This window comes from Dermacentor albipictus, chromosome 4 (genome assembly GCF_038994185.2).
Source record: "Dermacentor albipictus isolate Rhodes 1998 colony chromosome 4, USDA_Dalb.pri_finalv2, whole genome shotgun sequence".
Classification (NCBI taxonomy): Eukaryota; Metazoa; Arthropoda; class Arachnida; order Ixodida; family Ixodidae; genus Dermacentor; species Dermacentor albipictus.
Window position 1 is genome coordinate 12,046,482 of NC_091824.1, and position 18,029 is coordinate 12,064,510.

Here is an 18,029-nt window from a genome sequence, read left to right on the forward strand (position 1 = left end):
ATAAAACGACTGCTTTCAAGATAGCACGCGCAGCAGCAAGCGAATTTGCCTTTGCACTGACTCTCACTTCAATGCCAACGAAGCGGTGAGGACACAGCACTGACAGTGTTTTCAGCGCACGCATGCCTCACTCTGCCACTACCACAGTTACGGGCACGCGCATCTCTTCAAAACTAAGTAAGCAGTAAGAACACAGCGTGCAAAGCTAGCAGTCAGCATTCTTTCTGGGCATCACAGATCGATTTCAAGGTACGGCCCGCACGGCAGTGCCATATGAAGCATTATATGAAGCATATGCAGGCCAAGTACATTCACGGTTCATAATGGTTCGATGCAGATGGATAAGGCACTAAAGAGCAATACAGTGCAACCTTGTTAAACCGTGGTTGGCCGGAGCTCGGAAAAAGTATGTGCTAAACATTAGTACAGTTTAATCGAAATAGCATGGGATTGACCACTTACCTGTCAAAAACAGAACTGAGAGAGAGTGATGAAAGGGGAAAAAACTTCGCACAACAAAAGTGTTATTTTCATTTGATGCTGCGGCGGCCTAGCAGTGACGACAGCGCCTCAAACTTACTGAAGCTGCAAGGCAGCTTTTCAGCCAGCCCCCCTCCTTTCGACAAACACTCGCATGGCAGATTCCTCACTGGCGTTACGTATTCTCCATGCACATGCATGGTAGCGCTGCAGGAGTCGTGGGGTGCCTTTTTCCTTGCGGTGTGCTCTTCTCGTCCCGACGATCGCATTCATAAGGCTGACGTAACACGCAGATTCTGCCACTGTCAGGCCTGAATCACCTGTGCTGTCGCTTTCCGTGTCATCCTCATCACTGTCGCTAGCCGACACTTGAGCAACAACAGAGGTAACGATGACGAAAAATCAAACCTCGTAGCCGACATCTCTTCACGGTCGCAGCGGTGCTACCGAGCCACTTCTTCGCATTCCAAATGCCACACACCGTAGTCAACACTAGATCCCTGTCGCGTGCCAGCACCGACTGCTCAGTGTCACGTGCGATAGCACGAACACGTCTAATTTATCTTCTATGCGGAGCATCCGGCGTCTTTTCTATCCGGGCTTTGGCATGACGTGAGTCCTCGCTTGCATGCCGCCACAACGCTCTCTGGCACGCCGCCAAAATGATGTTGATGTTGATGTGGCTTCACCCGCAAACGCACAGGGCACTTGGAGGCCGTTATTCCGGTCTCTCAGGCTTGTTGTTTTGCTGGGCCACCCGATGGAGATAACGCACTGCCGTGTTTGCACGATGAAAAGTGGAAACATTACGTGTTAACCAATACAAATGCAATGAGTTGGTACGGTTTATGCGGATACAAAACACATTATGTTCAATGGCCGTGGGGCAGGGATTTGACTTTACTACTTTTAACACAAAACTACTGTTTAAGCGGGTATGGTTTAACGAGGCTTTACTGTAACTGTTTATAATGATCGGCACGTTATCAGTGTCACCTCGCGCCTCCACGTACAGTACTTTGCTTACGTCATCAATGCTCCTTGCACCACCGTTGGCACCAGTTCGTGTTGCCACTGCACTGTCATTAGTACTGGCCTAATCAAGTTACATAATTACATAACATTGGTAATGACACCGGGCTGCATAGAGATGAACAAGTGGCACAATGCTTATGCTGCTTCCACATACTTAGTCTACCTCTCAGAAAAATTTCTGCGTTTTCTTTTTGTTGTTGTTGTTGTTTCTTTGTTTTTGGATGTCACACGATAGTTTGTTTATTATGCGTCGTGTGTGGCATCTGCCCCTTGCTATTGTTTCAGCTGGAAGAGAGATAGTGATGTAAAGAAGGAAAGGACGCTTGATTGCAGCGATGATATGGCTCATGGTGCGAGAAACCCTCCATGTCCCCCAATTATCCTGGCTTTTGTAGATCGAATCGCCACGCACACCATGGCTAACTTATCACGTCCCTTTATCCTCTTATCGACACTGAAAAATTTCGTCAAGTGTACTTCAGCTTCCACATGCAACATTTATTTCAAAATAGCCTAGGCGGCGTGTATTTAAAAACCTACTCTCTCTTAGCGACAGTTGGATGAGCAGATTGTGCATCCAGGCATAACATCTCCCTAGTCGTACCAAATGCCTAGAAGGATCTAGGGCACTTGCTGTGGCACTTCGGGTAAAAAGGTACCTAGAAATGTGGTACATGTGATCGGCGCGCGGCAGCGCAGCGTTCGAGCAGTGGGCTTGGGCGTAAATAGAAACACGCGACCCAGGCCCAGTTGACCTCAAGTATTCAGCCATGCTGAACTACCATTGAGGGAATCGCTTGTCACAAGCGATATCACAAGTTGTGATATCCACCACCCCACCGAAAACTAAAGACAGAGGATGCTGTTGCCTGGTGTAGGCTCCAGACAGGCACCTACACAAACCTACACATATTACATCGCATACACCCCACAGCCTACAGGAACGAATGCCCACGGTGCGGGGCCACCCCAACCCTGTACTACACAAGGTGGGGGTGTGCGCTATGCAACACAGAACACCACAACACGAACACCACGAGGGAGCAATGGGAGACACTGCTGTCCAGCACGGCTCTCAACGACCAGCTCAAGCTGCTCCAGAGAGCGGCGAAGATGGCAAGAGCCAACAGAGCCCTGGACTAGCAGCAGCGACTATTAGTGATTTCCCCTTCGGGGGCCACCCACAAAAACTCTGATTATTATTTCAATAGAGTTAATCTCTCTCTCTTGACTCCCCTTCCACTTTAGGTACGCTTCACCGCACGACAGTGCGTATGCTTCACTGCGTAATACCGCTGTATTGCAGCAAAGTCGATATCCAAAAACCGCCATTATGCAATGTTTTACTTTTGCCGTACTTCCTGTGCTTCAAGGCCATTTGTGAAGATGACAAAGGTGGAGTTGGTGCCATTGCTGACAGCGGCAGATTCTTTCAATGAAAAACACGGCACCAAGCAGCAGGAAGCTTGGTAGCAAACATCGAAGCAGCTAGGCTTAGCGTTGCTGCGGATCAGTGTGCCAGACCACCGGTTCAGAGTCGTGATATAAGTATTCAGCAGAACCCATCTCACGATGAATGTTGACAGCAATGAATTTAGCATTGAATCACTATAGTGACAATGTATTGCCACCATCAAAACAAGTTATAAATGAGGCTTGTACTGCAGCGGCACTCCTCTTTCGCGCTCCCTAACAACATCGGCGCCATCTAGTGCCGCTAGCGTGAAGCCTGTGTGCGACCTTTAAAATGCACGGTGTGCCGGTGCGTGAAATGTGGCAACTGTGCTCCTTTCTGGTCTCGTGTTTCTTTCTGGACATGCTGCACCATCTAGTGACACTGCTGAGAAGTCTGCGCGCGGCCTCCGAGACGAGAAGTGTGTCGCTGGGGCCTGCGAATGCTGAGAATTGTTCCCTCGCTTGTTGTACACTGATTGGCACATAATCAGTGACCCAAGTTGGCGAGAGGTTCATTGAAGAGGAGCCCTTACCCAGCGCATTCATGGTGCAGCTTGCTAAAGCGTTGATGTGAAAGACATTCACTGAAAGGCAATAAATACCCGGTGCATTGATGGCGCAGCTAGTTGAAGTGTTGGCATGAAATATGTTCATTGAAAAGCGACACATGCCCAGTGGTTTTGTGGCGCAGCCTGCTGAAGCGTCGGGTTGCTGTCGTTGAAGAACTCTTGTGATGTGGGTTCAATTCCACTCAGCATGGGAGACATTTAAGGGGTCTTTTTCATCACTGTAGAGCGACATTCCAATAGCACATACCCATTAGTGAAGCAATGAAGGGGGCTAGTTGGTGGATGTTCATGATTATATTGCGCTTAGAGTTACATTGATGATTTAAGTGAAGGACAAGACGTGAACGTACGTAGCACAATCACGCTACGTACGTCCACACTACGTACATCCAAGTCCTGTCTTTCACTTAAATTGTCAGTGTAACACTAAGCGCAATATAATCATGAGCACATAACCAAGTTGGCGTCAAAGACCTTCACTGAAGAGTGGCACAGACCCAGTGGCCCATAACCAGTGCTCCAATTTGGTGTTGAAGGTTTTCATGGAACAACAGTGCCTACCCAGTCCCCCTTCTGCAGTGACCCATGTGCGCGTGAAAGGTTTGTTGAAGAGCTGCACTGCACACATTGCCACATACTCAGTGACCCAAGATGGTCCGACAGTTGGTCTCAAACCCTGTTCCTTCAGCACAGCAGCCCAATGCACTACCCATTCGACCATGATCTACGCAGGTAGGCAGGAAAATGGTTCGATACAAGCATACGTACAAACACAGCTAGCCCCCGGAAAGTGCTTGAAGTACACTAAGAATGCTAAACGCATTAATAGAGATAGCAGCAGTGATGGCTTTTGATTATTGACACTTCGGACCTGCAGTCATGGGAAAAAGACTGGAAAATCGGCCAGCCAAAGGTTTCAGCATCCAAAATTTCAGACGTTCTTATACAGTGGCTTTTTCGGGTACGTGGCGGAGCCACCATTGACTGTAATGTTGACACAAAAGTCTAGCCACATGGCATATAGATGAGCCGTTCCTCAAAAAGAAATATGTCACTTGGGCCACAAGAACCAGTCTGGTGCCCCGGTAGATAGCGTAAGTGAAAGATGGGTCCACCTTAGCACAGGCTACAAGCTGGGAAGTTGCCAGGGCTCCCTGGGTGGCAGCACCAATCACCCTGTTCTGCTGGCCCTGATCATCACAGGTCGAGGCCACATTCTTGGCCTGCAGCACCAGGGCTGCCGTCGCATTGGCAACCTGCTTGGCTGCGGCCAGGAGCTGATCCTGCAGGAAAAGGGCACTCATTGCTTGCCTGACATCAACAGCGTTGACAACACAAGAAGCTCTTAAAAAGTGAAGCCCACCTGAAGCTCCGTGTCTGCTTCATCCTCCTCGCCAATGGTGTAGAGGACAGCATGACTGGCCTCACCCACTCGGCTGGCAGCATTCAACAGGTTCTGGCGAGGCTGCAATAGCCAGTGCCCACTTCAAACACAGGACATACCTTGTGCAGGCACACCTCAGTATATTGGCACAGAAGCGATTGAGCTCAGTCAAGATCTGACTAGGCATAGTGGCTGGAACTGTTTGAAAAGTATCCGACCAAGCTAAAGGAAAAAAATTAAACTCAAGTAACTTATTCATGCCTTATTATTACGCTTTCTCACATTGAGTCAGGCGGTCCACCCACCTCTTGAAACATTCCTGAACCCCTCCTCAAGCAGAGCTAAGGCAGCCATCGTATTGTGCTTATGTCCTCTCGATCATGAAAACGCATTCCTTTTAGTTCTAGTTCTAGACTTTTAGTTCTAGAAAACAGTCAAAAGTTATGGGGTTGTCTGAACCACTGAAAAGCTGCACTGTGCCAAAAAAGACTGAAACCCATGCTCTGCATGAACAGAAGTGTTATCCTGGGCACAAACTTTGCAGAAACCTGCTGTGCACCCAAATCAAATTTAATATGGCATTGACTCCATCTTCAATGCTATCCACTAGCTGTGCAATTTCTCCAACAGTTAATCAACCATATCTCATTCTCAAGGTATGCACCTTGAAGTAGTTCTACCTAGGGGTGTGTGAATATACCTTTATAATGATGAATCGAATGTTGTCCTATTTAATTCAGTCTTCAATTGCATACTCACTATACATCATCATCATCATAAGCAGCCTATTTTTATGTCGACTGCAGGACAAAGGCCTCTCCCAGTGATCTCCAATTACCCCTGTCTGGCGCCAGCTGGTTCCAACTTGCGCATGCAAATTTACTAATTTCATCATTCAACATAATTTTCTGCCGTCCTCGTACGCCCTTCTTTTCCCTAGGCACCCATTCTTTATTAGACCACTGGTTGTCTGCCCTATGCATTACATGGCCTGACCAGTTCCATTTTTTCACTTAATGTCAGCTTTACCTGTTTCCACAATGCTGTCTTCTCGTCTCTTAACGTTATGCCTAACATTTTTTTGTTCCATCGCTTTTTGCAGCTTGAAGTTTTCCGGCGGAAACATGTTTGAAAATACCTTTATCCTCAGCCAACATTTTATAGGGAGATTCCACTAGACAGATCAAACATGCATATCTGCTTTATATTTTTGTTTTCTCTGGGTTTTTTTTATGTCATGTATGAATATTCAATCTGCTTGGAACCGAAAATTTTATTCCTGACAAGCGTTCCCAGCAAGCCCAAAAGTATTTGAAGGAGGCAGCGCGCGTCCTTTTATTGCTTATCACAATATTTTCCAATTTCACGACCGAATTAAATGCAAACCAAAAACATTGGTTTGGAAAAGATTTCTTCTTATTTTAATATGCTTTACAGTAAATTAGTTTTATGTGCTTTTTTTTATGCTGTCCAGAAACAAAAAAATGTGAAAAAGTTCCGAACTGGCTCAAATCAGAAAATTTTTTAAACTTTGATGCGTTTTGGTGCATTTTCTATTTCACACAGAAACTTGACGAAAATGTCAAACATAAAATATTCTCTTTGCAACATTTATGCAAAATATTATCTTTCTAGATTAAGCACAAGAAGAAAAAAGTTAAACAAACAAGACTTAAAAAAAAATCATTTTCAAGAAATTAGATAAAATAACTCCGGTTCGAATTTATGAAAAAATCTGGGATGGAAATTCGCTTATGTCGGGCAAAACATGGGTGGGATAATACGCTTCTTTATTTATGTCATTCACAGAATGTAATGGGCCAAAATGGCCCATGTTGAGCGTGCTGGCTTTAGTGCCACCAGGCCCCAAACACTGAAGTTCAACAGATGGCCACAGAGGGCAAAAAAATAGGCAGCGCGGCACTGCTAGAAAACAGGCATAGTATACCGATTAAAAATGTTTCCCGGTGAGCGCAATATCTCCTGCTAGAGGCATTGTAGTAAGCCCAATTTTAACCTACAGACGTTCATCCACACTAATTGAAGCAATCTTGATATATGACAAAGAGTACAAAGTTATTATTCCTAATTATGCACTGTACCTTTGAGTACTTACTCTGCTTTTTGTCAGTAATTGTAAATGCAAAATAACGTTCAGTATCATCGACCACCCACGTGATCTCTGGCCTGTATCAAAATTTTTACCGGTATGTTCGCATGCACAGCAGGCACGGATTCATTGGTTCGTACACTTAAGATGGCTGCTTAATTTGTGCTAAAACCAGTTTATTGCGCTTCTATAACGTGCGTTGTTTAACTTGGGGTGCAGTGATGGGTTTGCGACGGGAGATGTAAGCTCAAAAGCTAGGTTTCAGTCATGAGCCATGCGGAACACGTCTGCATCAGAATGGGAGCCGTATTCTGCTGCGACTGACTGTGGCAATAACGATGAGTCGTTTAACATTGCTGCTTGAATCGTTATGTAATACTCGTCTCGTTAACTTAGAGGCATAGACAAGTTGATGAACTAGATCCTGCATTACAAATGGGCAGTCAAGACCCTCCGTTGCTGTTTCCTAAATAAATGTTTAGTTGCGAGGCCGTCGTTATACAGACACAATCACGAAAGAAAAATTGATATCGAAACGCGCACAACATTGTTCATCTCTTTATAGCCGTAGCCATGGGTGAATAAGTAGCCTTATACATATATATATATTTTTTTTTCTGAGTACGCCTGCAACTTCTTTTGTCCATAAAACCGAATAACCCTTTGATAAACTGAAGCTCAAGTACTGAATTTAATGCATTAAAGTGTTGCACACATCCTAATTCACTCACATTTCATACCTGTTGGTTCAAGATGTTCTTGCTGTTCACTTTGGTTTACCTGAAGACATTTATTTTTGCAGTAATGAAACAGTGCATCACTTTCATCCAGAAAAAGACTGCATCATTTCTAATAGCTTCATGTCTTTCATGCATTTGCTTCTGAAACCAGCAGTGTGATCTCTTCTAGTGTATAAATGAGTGCACAAATGTTCTCATTTGTGACCTTAATAATACTTAAGCTGTTGACATGCATTGTAGTTAGGCAGGCATCAATTTTATGGAGAGTAGCAATATTTATTTGCCATGCTGTTTAAGCACCCTAGAACAAACAGTGCACATTTTCATGTGTTCTGTAGTCACAAACTATTACAATCTATATGTCACACCTTTTCGCATTTCATATTGCAAAATTGTGCTTATTCAATTTCTGATGCAGCCAAAATTTCTGTTCCATACATGCAGTAATGAGGACAGCACCAGTATAAAGCAAAAAACTCCACGCACTAAAGAGAAATCGCTGCCTGCTACAACAAGGTCATTGTGTGGACTTTGGCTGCTACTACAAGGTAAACAACACCTGGTTCACAAATAAATATGCTTGATATATGCTGTATTGGCTTGCTAGTCTTGAGATACATGTCATTTTTTTGTAGCAGATGATATGAATGTTAGTTCATATTTATGGTTAAGCATAATTTGTTTAAACATAAAAGAAAACACTGCATGAGTTTAGCTAATTTGTGCTGTATCTCGTGTGTTATTGTTCTGCTCCAATAAAGCTTGCATGAAGCACATCATGGTCCTCATCAAAGGAGCCCCCATCTACACCAACAGGAAGGAGCTGGAGCTGAACTCGCAAGGCTTTTACACAACGAACAAAGAAGACAATCCAGAAGTATTAAGATGAGATATCAAGCCTACGAAGGACTGTGTCAAGAGTTAAAAGTGCCTCGGCCATTATTCCTCCAGCACGAATATTGGCCGAATCATCCAGGTACCCAAACAAAAAAAATCTGTATGTTCAGATGCACCTGCAACCTCTAAACAAGACGGACGATGCTGGCCGAAAAAGTTCCGTCAGCTTGCCCTTTCTTAATCAGCTTCGTGGGCTTGTCAAATTCTATTTGTGCCAAGTATGCCAAGTGTGCCAAGTATTTTTTTTTTTTTTTCAATGAATGCAAGCTTTTTCATTCTTCATTCTTGTTAAGCCTAATCCCTCTTCCTCACCAAAACATAAAGGTCAACCGATTCTTTGCTTATACTTAATACCAGTCACGGTCTAGTAGCATAACATATTTGTAGCAGTATTTTCTAGTGTACGTTGCCCTGTGCAATTCCTCTCCTGAAATAGCTGATGCGGCATTGGCTTGTCTTGCATTAACCTTTAAACGGTGTGTTATGCAGCATTCAACGTTTCTTAATGTTTTTGGCCTTCAGTGCTTGCAGGGTAGAATGGCCTCTTTCTTGAACGCAAGCTTTCCCATTCCCATATTTAATTCCTAGTCTCATTGAGGATTGCTTTTCTTGCTCGATAGCCTGGGTTTTTGCGCAAGCTAGATTGAAGTGATTGATTGCAGAAGCTGGTTTCACTGACAACCCACTTGGTCCTGGTCACCATTTTACATTTCTCGTGTATGGGAGCCTGGTCAGTTCCATTGGGAAAAAGTCTCTCTAGGTAAGCACCTGCTCCTGCAGTCCACACAGCGACATAGACTCCGAATTTACATGCACCGTAATCGGTACTCCCCATTCCGTCCTTTCCTGCTACAGCCGTGTGCCAAATTTGCTTGTGGCCTTCCTCAGCCGTGATTTGGCGTGAATGGAGACTAGCATGCCTGATTACATGGTCCGAAGTGTATGAAGCGTATAGCCTCATGGGTAGAAAGGCCTGCAAAAATGGCTGCAAAATGGCGATGCCAACAAAACCAACCATGCCCATATTGAGGGAACGTGGGGCGCCAAGTGTGAGTTACACATTACGGCACGCGAAATAAGAAAAAAGAAACGTGCAGCTTGGAAAGGAGGTAACGCTAAAATGCTGGGCAGTCTATGTCACTGTGCTGGCTGCGGCACCAGATGCTTGTGTCGCCCGATTGCTTCGCAATGCAAGTTGCTCACCTTCCACGGTGACTGTCGGTGCAAAGAGATGGGACACTCCGTCCAATCTATTTGCACTGCTGGTTGTCGCTTGTTACCAGACAACCATGTGTGATGAAGGCAAGCACTATGCCTGTAGTCAGACGGCTGAATGTGCCGTTAGCGACCTGTGTGCCTGTATGCTCACTGCTATGTGGATCTTAGACAATGTATAGCGTATAGTCTCAATGTTATGTTAGAGGTACGCTGAAAGGATTGACTGCAAAGTCTCGTTTCAATGCTGTCCCACTTGGTTATGGTTGCCGTGTTACATTTCTCAGATGTGGCGGTCTGGTCAGTTTCATTCGAAAACAGTCTCTCGACGTAAGCACTTGCTCCTGCAGTCCGCACGGCAACACAGACTACCTGTTTACACGCACCATGATTGGTGCTCTCGTTAGTCCTTTCCTGCTGCAGCCATGTGCAAAGTGTGCTTGTGGCCTTCTTTGGCCGCGATTTGGCGTGAACAGAGACTAGCATACGTGCTTACATTGTCCGAAGTGTGTGAAGTTGACAGCCACATGGCTGGAAAGGTCTGCAAAAGTGGCTGCAAAATGCTGATTCCCACAAAACCGACCATGTCCACACTTGGTGGGGCACCAAGTGTGAGCGACACGTTAGCTGCTACCGAAAGAACAAAAAGAAATGTGCAGGTTGGAAAGGACGTAACACTAAAAGGCAGGGTAGTCCATGTTGCTGTGTTAGCCGCGGCAGCAGCTGCCTTAGTCACCCAATTGCTTCACCGTGCAAGTTGCTCATCTTCAACGGTGACTGTCAGTGCAAACAGGTGGGATACTCTGTCCAATCTGCTTGTACTGCTGGTAGTCGCTCATTACCAGACCACCATGTGCAATGAAGGCAAGCCCTGTGCCCGAAGTCAGATGGTTGAATGGGCCGTAAGCGACCCGTGGTTCGTGAATGCTCGTTGTTGTCCTGTGGATCTTAGCCAATGTATAGTGCATTGTCTAAGCCTTATGCGGTGATGGAATGCTGAGTCTCACTTCATCATGGTCGCCATGTAATGTTTTTCGGATGTGGCAGCCTGGTCAGCTGCTATTATCAACAGACTCTCGAGGCAAGCATCTGCTCCTGCAGTCCACAGAGCGACAAAGACTCCTAATTTACACGCACCGTAAGTGGTGCTCCTCAATCGTCCTTTCCTGCTGCAGCCATGGGCAAATTATGCTTGTGGGCCTTCATCAGCCGTGATGTGACGTGAACGGAGACCAGCATACATGATTACATGGTCCAAAGTATATGAAGTTGATAGCCACGTGGGTGGAAAAAGGCCCCCAAAAGTGGCTGCCAAAGGTGATGCCCACGAATTAAACCAACCATGTCCATATTGAGTGAACGTGGGGCACCAAGCGTGAGCGACACATTAGCGGCCCCCGAAATAACAAAAAGAAACATACAAATTGGAAAGGAGGTAACGTTAAAATGTAGGGTAGTCCGTGTTGCTGTGTTGACCACGGCAGTAGATGCGTGAGTCACTCGATTGTTTCGCAATGCAAGTTGCTAATCTACAACAGCAACTATCGGTGTCAACAGGTGGGGCACTGTCCAATCTGATAGCGATACTGGTTGCCGCTTGTTACCAGGCCGTCATGTGCAACGCCGAAATTGAGCAGTTTACAAACTCACGTTAATGATTTCAGCGTATCTCAATATGCAAATTTTATTTTTTCTCTTCTACAAGAAAGTGCACTGCTTATCTTCTGTCAATGAAGTCGCAAGTCCTGTTCACTCACTTCTGGCTTGTATGTATGGGCGTCAGTAGAGGCTCTTTGGTCTCTTGGCAGTTGGAATGCACCAGCTACGTGGCAGCCAAAGCAATGAAGCAAGCCACAAAGCTAGGAGGACAAGCCCGGCATGTACCTGTGTACGCTACCACTAGAGAGCAGCCATATTGAATTTTGCACTAAAAAAAACAGCATTTCCGCTTCCTGTATGAGCAGCGCTATCTGTTGGGCTCCCCGCTAAGTTCCATGCGCTGCCGCTTCTTATTTTCGTACCACTGTGAAGGTACACTTTCCCTTCTCTAAAGTTGGTTGTTTATTCTATGGCGCCACGATGACTCGTTTCAGTTTATTAACATTTCCTCATTTTTAAAAGAAGAAAAGGCAACGGCTGCCACAAATGAAGGAAGGTCTACCTGGGTTTATTATTGTGGCAAGAACAGAGAACATGTTTTCTGCCTTGTTTTTTGGGAAGCAAGAGAGAATAAACTCGACATTTCTTGCGGCCCTCGAAAATATTCATTTCATGTCCTTCGCTGTCAGTATCTAAAAGGGTTTAATCAACGTCAGCTGGCTAGCGGCAGTTCTCTCAACAGATAACGCATGTCCACTTGATCGCCGGCACACATCCCCACATGGTGTGACTGAATTGCTGGCACATACGGCACTGACTTTCACTCTACTGACTTCTGCTGACAATGCTCCTCAGGTGCAGCAGACGCATGAAGCAGGGCTGCATTCTTGATGTTGCCGCTAAGTTGGGAAACCATCTCATGTGCCGACAGAATGGGGCGGCATTTCTAGATGACCTCAGGTGGTACAGGGAGGCTTGGTGCTTAAGGAATCCACCCATCAAGTCACAAGCATTCTTCCCATGCTCCGTAGCGGAAAATATTGACCTCACAGACGTATACTTGGTGCGGCACAACTCATGCAGTTGGTATCTCTATTTAAAATGGCTCGCTGCACCATCACTAACGTAAGTTACGTGACAGTAGATAAGTGCTTTTTCGTCTAACACTTCGTGCAGTGTACCTAGGCCGTAGCGGGCATGCCCTGCGTCATGATACATGTAATCACTCATGACAGCAGCTGTCTGTTACTTTCTTTGTCGTGGTGATACAGGTGAAAATAAAAATTTTTTTCTTGTTCAGATTGGGCTTGTTTTGTGTTTCATTTGAGAGAAGGACAGTCCAGTTTTTCGCAGAATCAAAATGCAGAACAATAATTCCGTGCACTCGCACTTCTTGGCCTCATGAATAGCTGCAGCTTGAGTGAGACTTATGCATGTATTCGTGACGAATCCATTTGGTCACCCATTTGCCGAGCTCTTTCACAAAAAGTGTTGGAGACGACGTCTTCTTGGTCAAGCCGCCGCTTTTCCAAACAGCAAATGTGGCCTCATCCTCGTCGACCATTCCCAGACTGGCCAAAGTGAGGCTTTCACTCCGTGGGAAGCGCCCACATTCACCTAACGTACAATCTGTCGTCAGGGAGCCGCAAACCCACCATGCTTTCGTGCCTTCAAATGAGACTTCCATGCCAGCTACGTTCTCAAGCATGGAGACACACAGGTTGGCATTAGTGCAGTAAACACAAATGCAAACCTCTTGCTCTGGTGCGAACAGCAGCAATTTTGGATGCAGGCTGTAAATATTTGATATGGCGATGGCTGTATTGGGATGAAGTACTTTGAACACCTTGCAAATAGAGCACGTCATAAACCACTTTGAGACTTACTGTCTCTGGTCGTTCGTGAAGACTGACACAACGTCCTTCTTGTTCAGGTTCTGCCGAGAGCACCCAAGTTCATCCTTGGTAAACTAGTCGAGCATAGCTTATGTGAGGGACGTTCTGAAAGTAAGCTTTGTCATTAATTTTCACAGGCCACTTTATTGCCAAGAAAGATATACCATGGCATCATGAACTATACCATTTTTTCAATAGTTGCCACCGACATTGAGACATTGTTTGTAGTGTGCTATCAGTTTGAAGAAACCGCTTTGGTAAAACTCGATCCCCCTGCGATGCGAGAAATTGCAGCACAGCCTGCTCCATCTCAGCGTTGTCTTGGAGGTGATGTTCCGAGAGAGCCGCTTTCAATGCACATACTGAATAACAGCACGCACTTCCATGGGCGGCGACCACATCGTCAGCACACGTCTGTCTGCCATAGTGATTTATACTCAGGCACCGCCTGCCTGCTGCTACTTTGGCACTCTGCGCATGTGCCATTCCTCCTCCGCTGACGCTCCTTCCATGGTTTAACCGGCAATGGCTGCAAATTCTTATGGCAATTGTTTGTTTCACCTGGTGTACTATCTCCTCTTTAAAAAAAAAAATTACGCAACTTACTTTCCGAATATCCCTCACACATTCAATGGGCTTAACTTTGACCTCCTGTATGGATCAATAGCTGACCACATTCCATGCTTCTAGCACCAATTTCGGGCCTTTCTGACCATGTACGTTGCAACAGCTGGGATTGCCTCTTGAACGCATTTGTTTTCAACTTCTGGTGGCACAATGTTCAAGAGATGGAGGTGCTCTGGATAGGACTTTCAAGCCTTGTAGGCTTGCTTCAAGCTATTTAACCGGCCAGGGCATGCACGACATTCTGTCACAGACGTTTCAAGTGCACCAACGCTTCTGTATGCAGCGCTTAAGGGGAGACGTGGGTTCCAAAACCAATTTTGTTAATTTTAGTGTGAACTGGACGATATTTAACAGTATTGTTCACTTTTTTCTGCTTATTGCAAATATGTAATTTGATTTTGTATATCTTCATTAGAACAAATGATACAAAATTTTAATACAGAAATTCAATCAATTTCTTACAGGACTTTTCAAAAACTTAACTTTGTCAAAAGGAAAAACAAAGTACACGGCCAGAACGCCAGAGAGTAGCTCTAGCCGGTGATGCTATTTTTATTGTTCTCAGTGCAATTATAATGCAAAAAAAGAACAGATGTAAACATCCTTTCAATATTCTTGCTAATTTTCATTTGTATTTAGTGGCAATTAAAATTTAGCCGGCAACTTTAGAAATAAATAAATAGCATCACCGGCTAGATCCATTTGACGCAAATATATTGATACCAAACATTTTGCTGGTACTTAGAAAGAACATATGAGGATGCCCCGTAACGCAGTGTGCACTGTCCAAAAAAATGAGGCTGAGAAAAACGAGTTTGAACTTTCAGTTCACTGTAACTTTGAATGGTCTAACAATATGGCAATATAAATTGCATCACCATGTAGCCCTGTCTTTCAGCAACAAGTTCATGACATATATATGGCCATTGTGCAAAAATAACACTGAGATATTGGTTGCAAAATCATGCATAGTCATTGAAAGCAATGCCAGAAAGCTAGCGCCACGAGCTTCACATTCCTATTTTAGTTCCTTGTTGAACAGAAGGCACACAAATGGCATCCCTATGCAGATAATGTTGCGCAGAGTTCATGGCCACAACAAAATATGTCCTTTCCACAAAGTTTATGGCTACAACAAAAAATTTGGATCAAATCTCAGTGGTGGTCACCACATTTAAATGTAGCCGAAATGCAAAAAAGTTCATGTGCTTGTGCTGTAGCGCTTCCCAAGGGGTCAAAATTGATCCAGAATCATATCGTGGTTTTCGAACAAAAAATCCCAGAATTCAAATTTTTTAAAAATTGATCTCTCTTGCACACTCACATTTGTGCATTCAGCAAAAGGTCACACCTATACCTATAAAAGCCCAGGACTGTAGGCAGAGTCTGTTGCTGGCTTGTGCCTCTTTGCAAGCTTGTTTGTCAAAGCATTTCTGTTTGTGTGATCCTTGTTGGACATGTGAAGCCTCCGACGATCCTTTCGCGCATGCCACACGTGGAGCACTCCAGCACAAGCTTGGCACAGAGCGCATACTCCTTGGCGGGGTCCTTCAAAAGCATCAGCGTTTTCTTGCCGCACACAGGACACGGCATAAGTCCAAAAAAGTCTTGTACCACGAATATATCCACGATCGCAAGTTCCGTTCCGCTGTCATTGATGTCCTCTTTCGTTTCAGTACCCAGCAGCTCAAACTTTCGCTCCGTTGCAGACTGCGACACCAGGCACATTTTCGACTTATCAGCGATCGCTGCGCGCTTGCTTCTTTCTTCGGTAGTGAAGAAAACGGTATCTACACGGTCTGCACCAACACGCGAGGCGTGGGTGGACGAAGTGTTGATGCTAGATGTACCGGGTTGCAGCTCGAAACTCGATCCGGCAGAATCTTCAGGCAGACCAGCAGCCGGCAACTCCGGGTGCATGACAGGCTCCGTTTTCTGTCGCGCATTCCATGGCCGCCTTTGCGCCTTGCCGAACGCTTGACGCATGATAGTCTTCAGACGACGATCTCCTCCAGCCATTCGGGCAGCGAAAAAGACACCTTATCGAACGTTGTCGAGAAGCAAGCGGCTGAACAAACGTGCACAGCGGCACGATAAAACCACAGACAAACACGCAGCGCTAACGAGAGTGACCAGCCCGTCAGGCACGCGGGAATTGGCACTCAAACGGTGCCAGACCAATAGGAGCAAGGTGCGCGGGGAGCATGCTTGCTTTGGCCAATCAGCGAAACGTGCGCATCCTTCAGAAATGACGCGATAGCGTCATTTTTGAAGGATGCGCACGCCATTTTGAACTGGCGCAAGATACGCCCAAAGAAAGCAGCTTCCAAACCCAAACAAGCTCAAAATGGCGCCCGCCGGCCAACACGTTCGCAAATGACGACGGCACGAAGTTCGAACATTTTTGGCAATTTTTTGCTAATTCCGCGGCCACCCTGGCCCGTATAAGTGTTTTTTTACTATTTTCCGATTAAATTTAGGTTATAAATTTCACGAAGGCATTCTTGAATGTATAAACGTAGCGAAAACGCACTTTTCCGAAAACCGACTTTTTTGCGATTTTTTGTCATTTCAAGACCCGCGTCTCCTCTTAAAGTTTAGCGTACCTTTGTCACCTCGATGCTATCAATCTCGGCCTGTTGTGTCTTTCCATAAGATTGTCTGCTGCGTTTGTGAATGGAAGATGGGAGCTTCAATGGTGAAACATCAGAAGAAACGTGGCTGTACCTGTTCAAGTCATCAAATCGCTTTTTCTTCCTGAAGGAATGCCTCGTCTGCTTCATAGCGGGTGTCACTAGATGAAGACAAAATTTCCCTGAGGCGCATAAAGCAGTGCTGGCACACCCCGTCGGCGTCGCGAATGCCCTCAGCCTCTGGCAGTAGCCTCCGCAGGGAGGCAACATTGAAAAAGTTTATGCAACGAAAATTTGTTATTGCGATAGCAATTATATGGACACTCCAAGCGCACTTTTGCCACCAATGTTTCCATGATGTTCCGTATAAAGTCCAAAGACAATAACAGTGTTGCCACGCATTGTATGCTGTATGTGCTGATGATCGCGGCTCAATTTGGTGCGTGCACGAAGGAGAAAGCGGAGAGCAGATGAAATTTGAGAGGCCTATAGAATAGAAAAAGCAGGACCAAGTTGTGTTAAGCCAGCCTTCAACAGCCCTCGAAGGAAAAGGAATTGCCTTTTTAGACTGCGCAAATCATTGATAGCCGAACAGTACACCACTTTAGATCGTTGTTAATTTATTATTCTTTTAGTGTCACGTGATCTAATTTCGAGTGCTTGTCATGAATTGTTTGCTGCCTTGCAGGTGCATGCGCAGTTTCAGATTATATTAACTCTTTCATTCAATAAATTTTCCAGTTTAAGGTCAGCGCTTGTGCGGTGTCCACATACTCGTTCGTCTTCGTTCCCAGTGCACTGTTGCTTGTTTGGCATTAATCAATGCCAACTGGTCCAGTTTTCAATTCTCTTCAATGGGCAACACCCATAGTGAATCAGCGTGTGCATCGAAAAGAATGTCAATTTGCCTGGCCAGCAGAAAAATTAGCTAAATTCACTGCCCTGTGTAGATTTCCTAATAAACATAAGACAATATTCTCTTCATAGAATTGGAGAGAAAGGCTTGCTCCGTGATTACTAAAAGTTTCAGCTTGAATACTGTTGTCCAAGTATAGCTATGAATTGCAATTTTGAAGTAAGAATAACTCGTGAACTAATTATCAGAAGAAACAAAAAAAAAAAGCTATGCAAACATGATAAGTAGAATGATGCCTAGAATGTTGCCAAGAATACTAATAAAACTTGTTCTGCATTGAAAAGGAAGGAAGATATTCATTCCAAAACCTTTTTTTTTGCCCATTTTTATTGGGGTCTATATCAATTTCTAATTGCATTGCACGCACTATCTCTCCATAGAAATATTGTATGACATTTCAGCTAAAGGCACAGAAAAATGCATTTTCTTATGTGGAACAGTTTTGCTGTAAACGCACTATGTACAATGGGGGCT

The 18,029-nt window shown here is 45.0% G+C and overlaps 1 protein-coding gene across 4 annotated transcripts in view; it reads right to left on the reverse strand.

The window, feature by feature from the left end:
- The window catches only part of rhea (Talin_middle and talin-RS domain-containing protein rhea), a 408,423-nt gene that overhangs the window by 242,643 nt on the left and 147,751 nt on the right, over window positions 1-18,029 (reverse strand). For all 4 annotated transcript variants that reach the window (XM_065450432.2, XM_065450447.2, XM_065450440.2 and 1 more), the window contains exons 20-21: window positions 4,903-5,004; window positions 4,655-4,822 (exon numbers count right to left, since the gene is read on the reverse strand). In XM_065450432.2, the coding sequence (XP_065306504.2) occupies window positions 4,655-4,822; window positions 4,903-5,004 (270 nt within the window). The remainder of the gene's footprint in view (window positions 1-4,654; window positions 4,823-4,902; window positions 5,005-18,029) is intronic.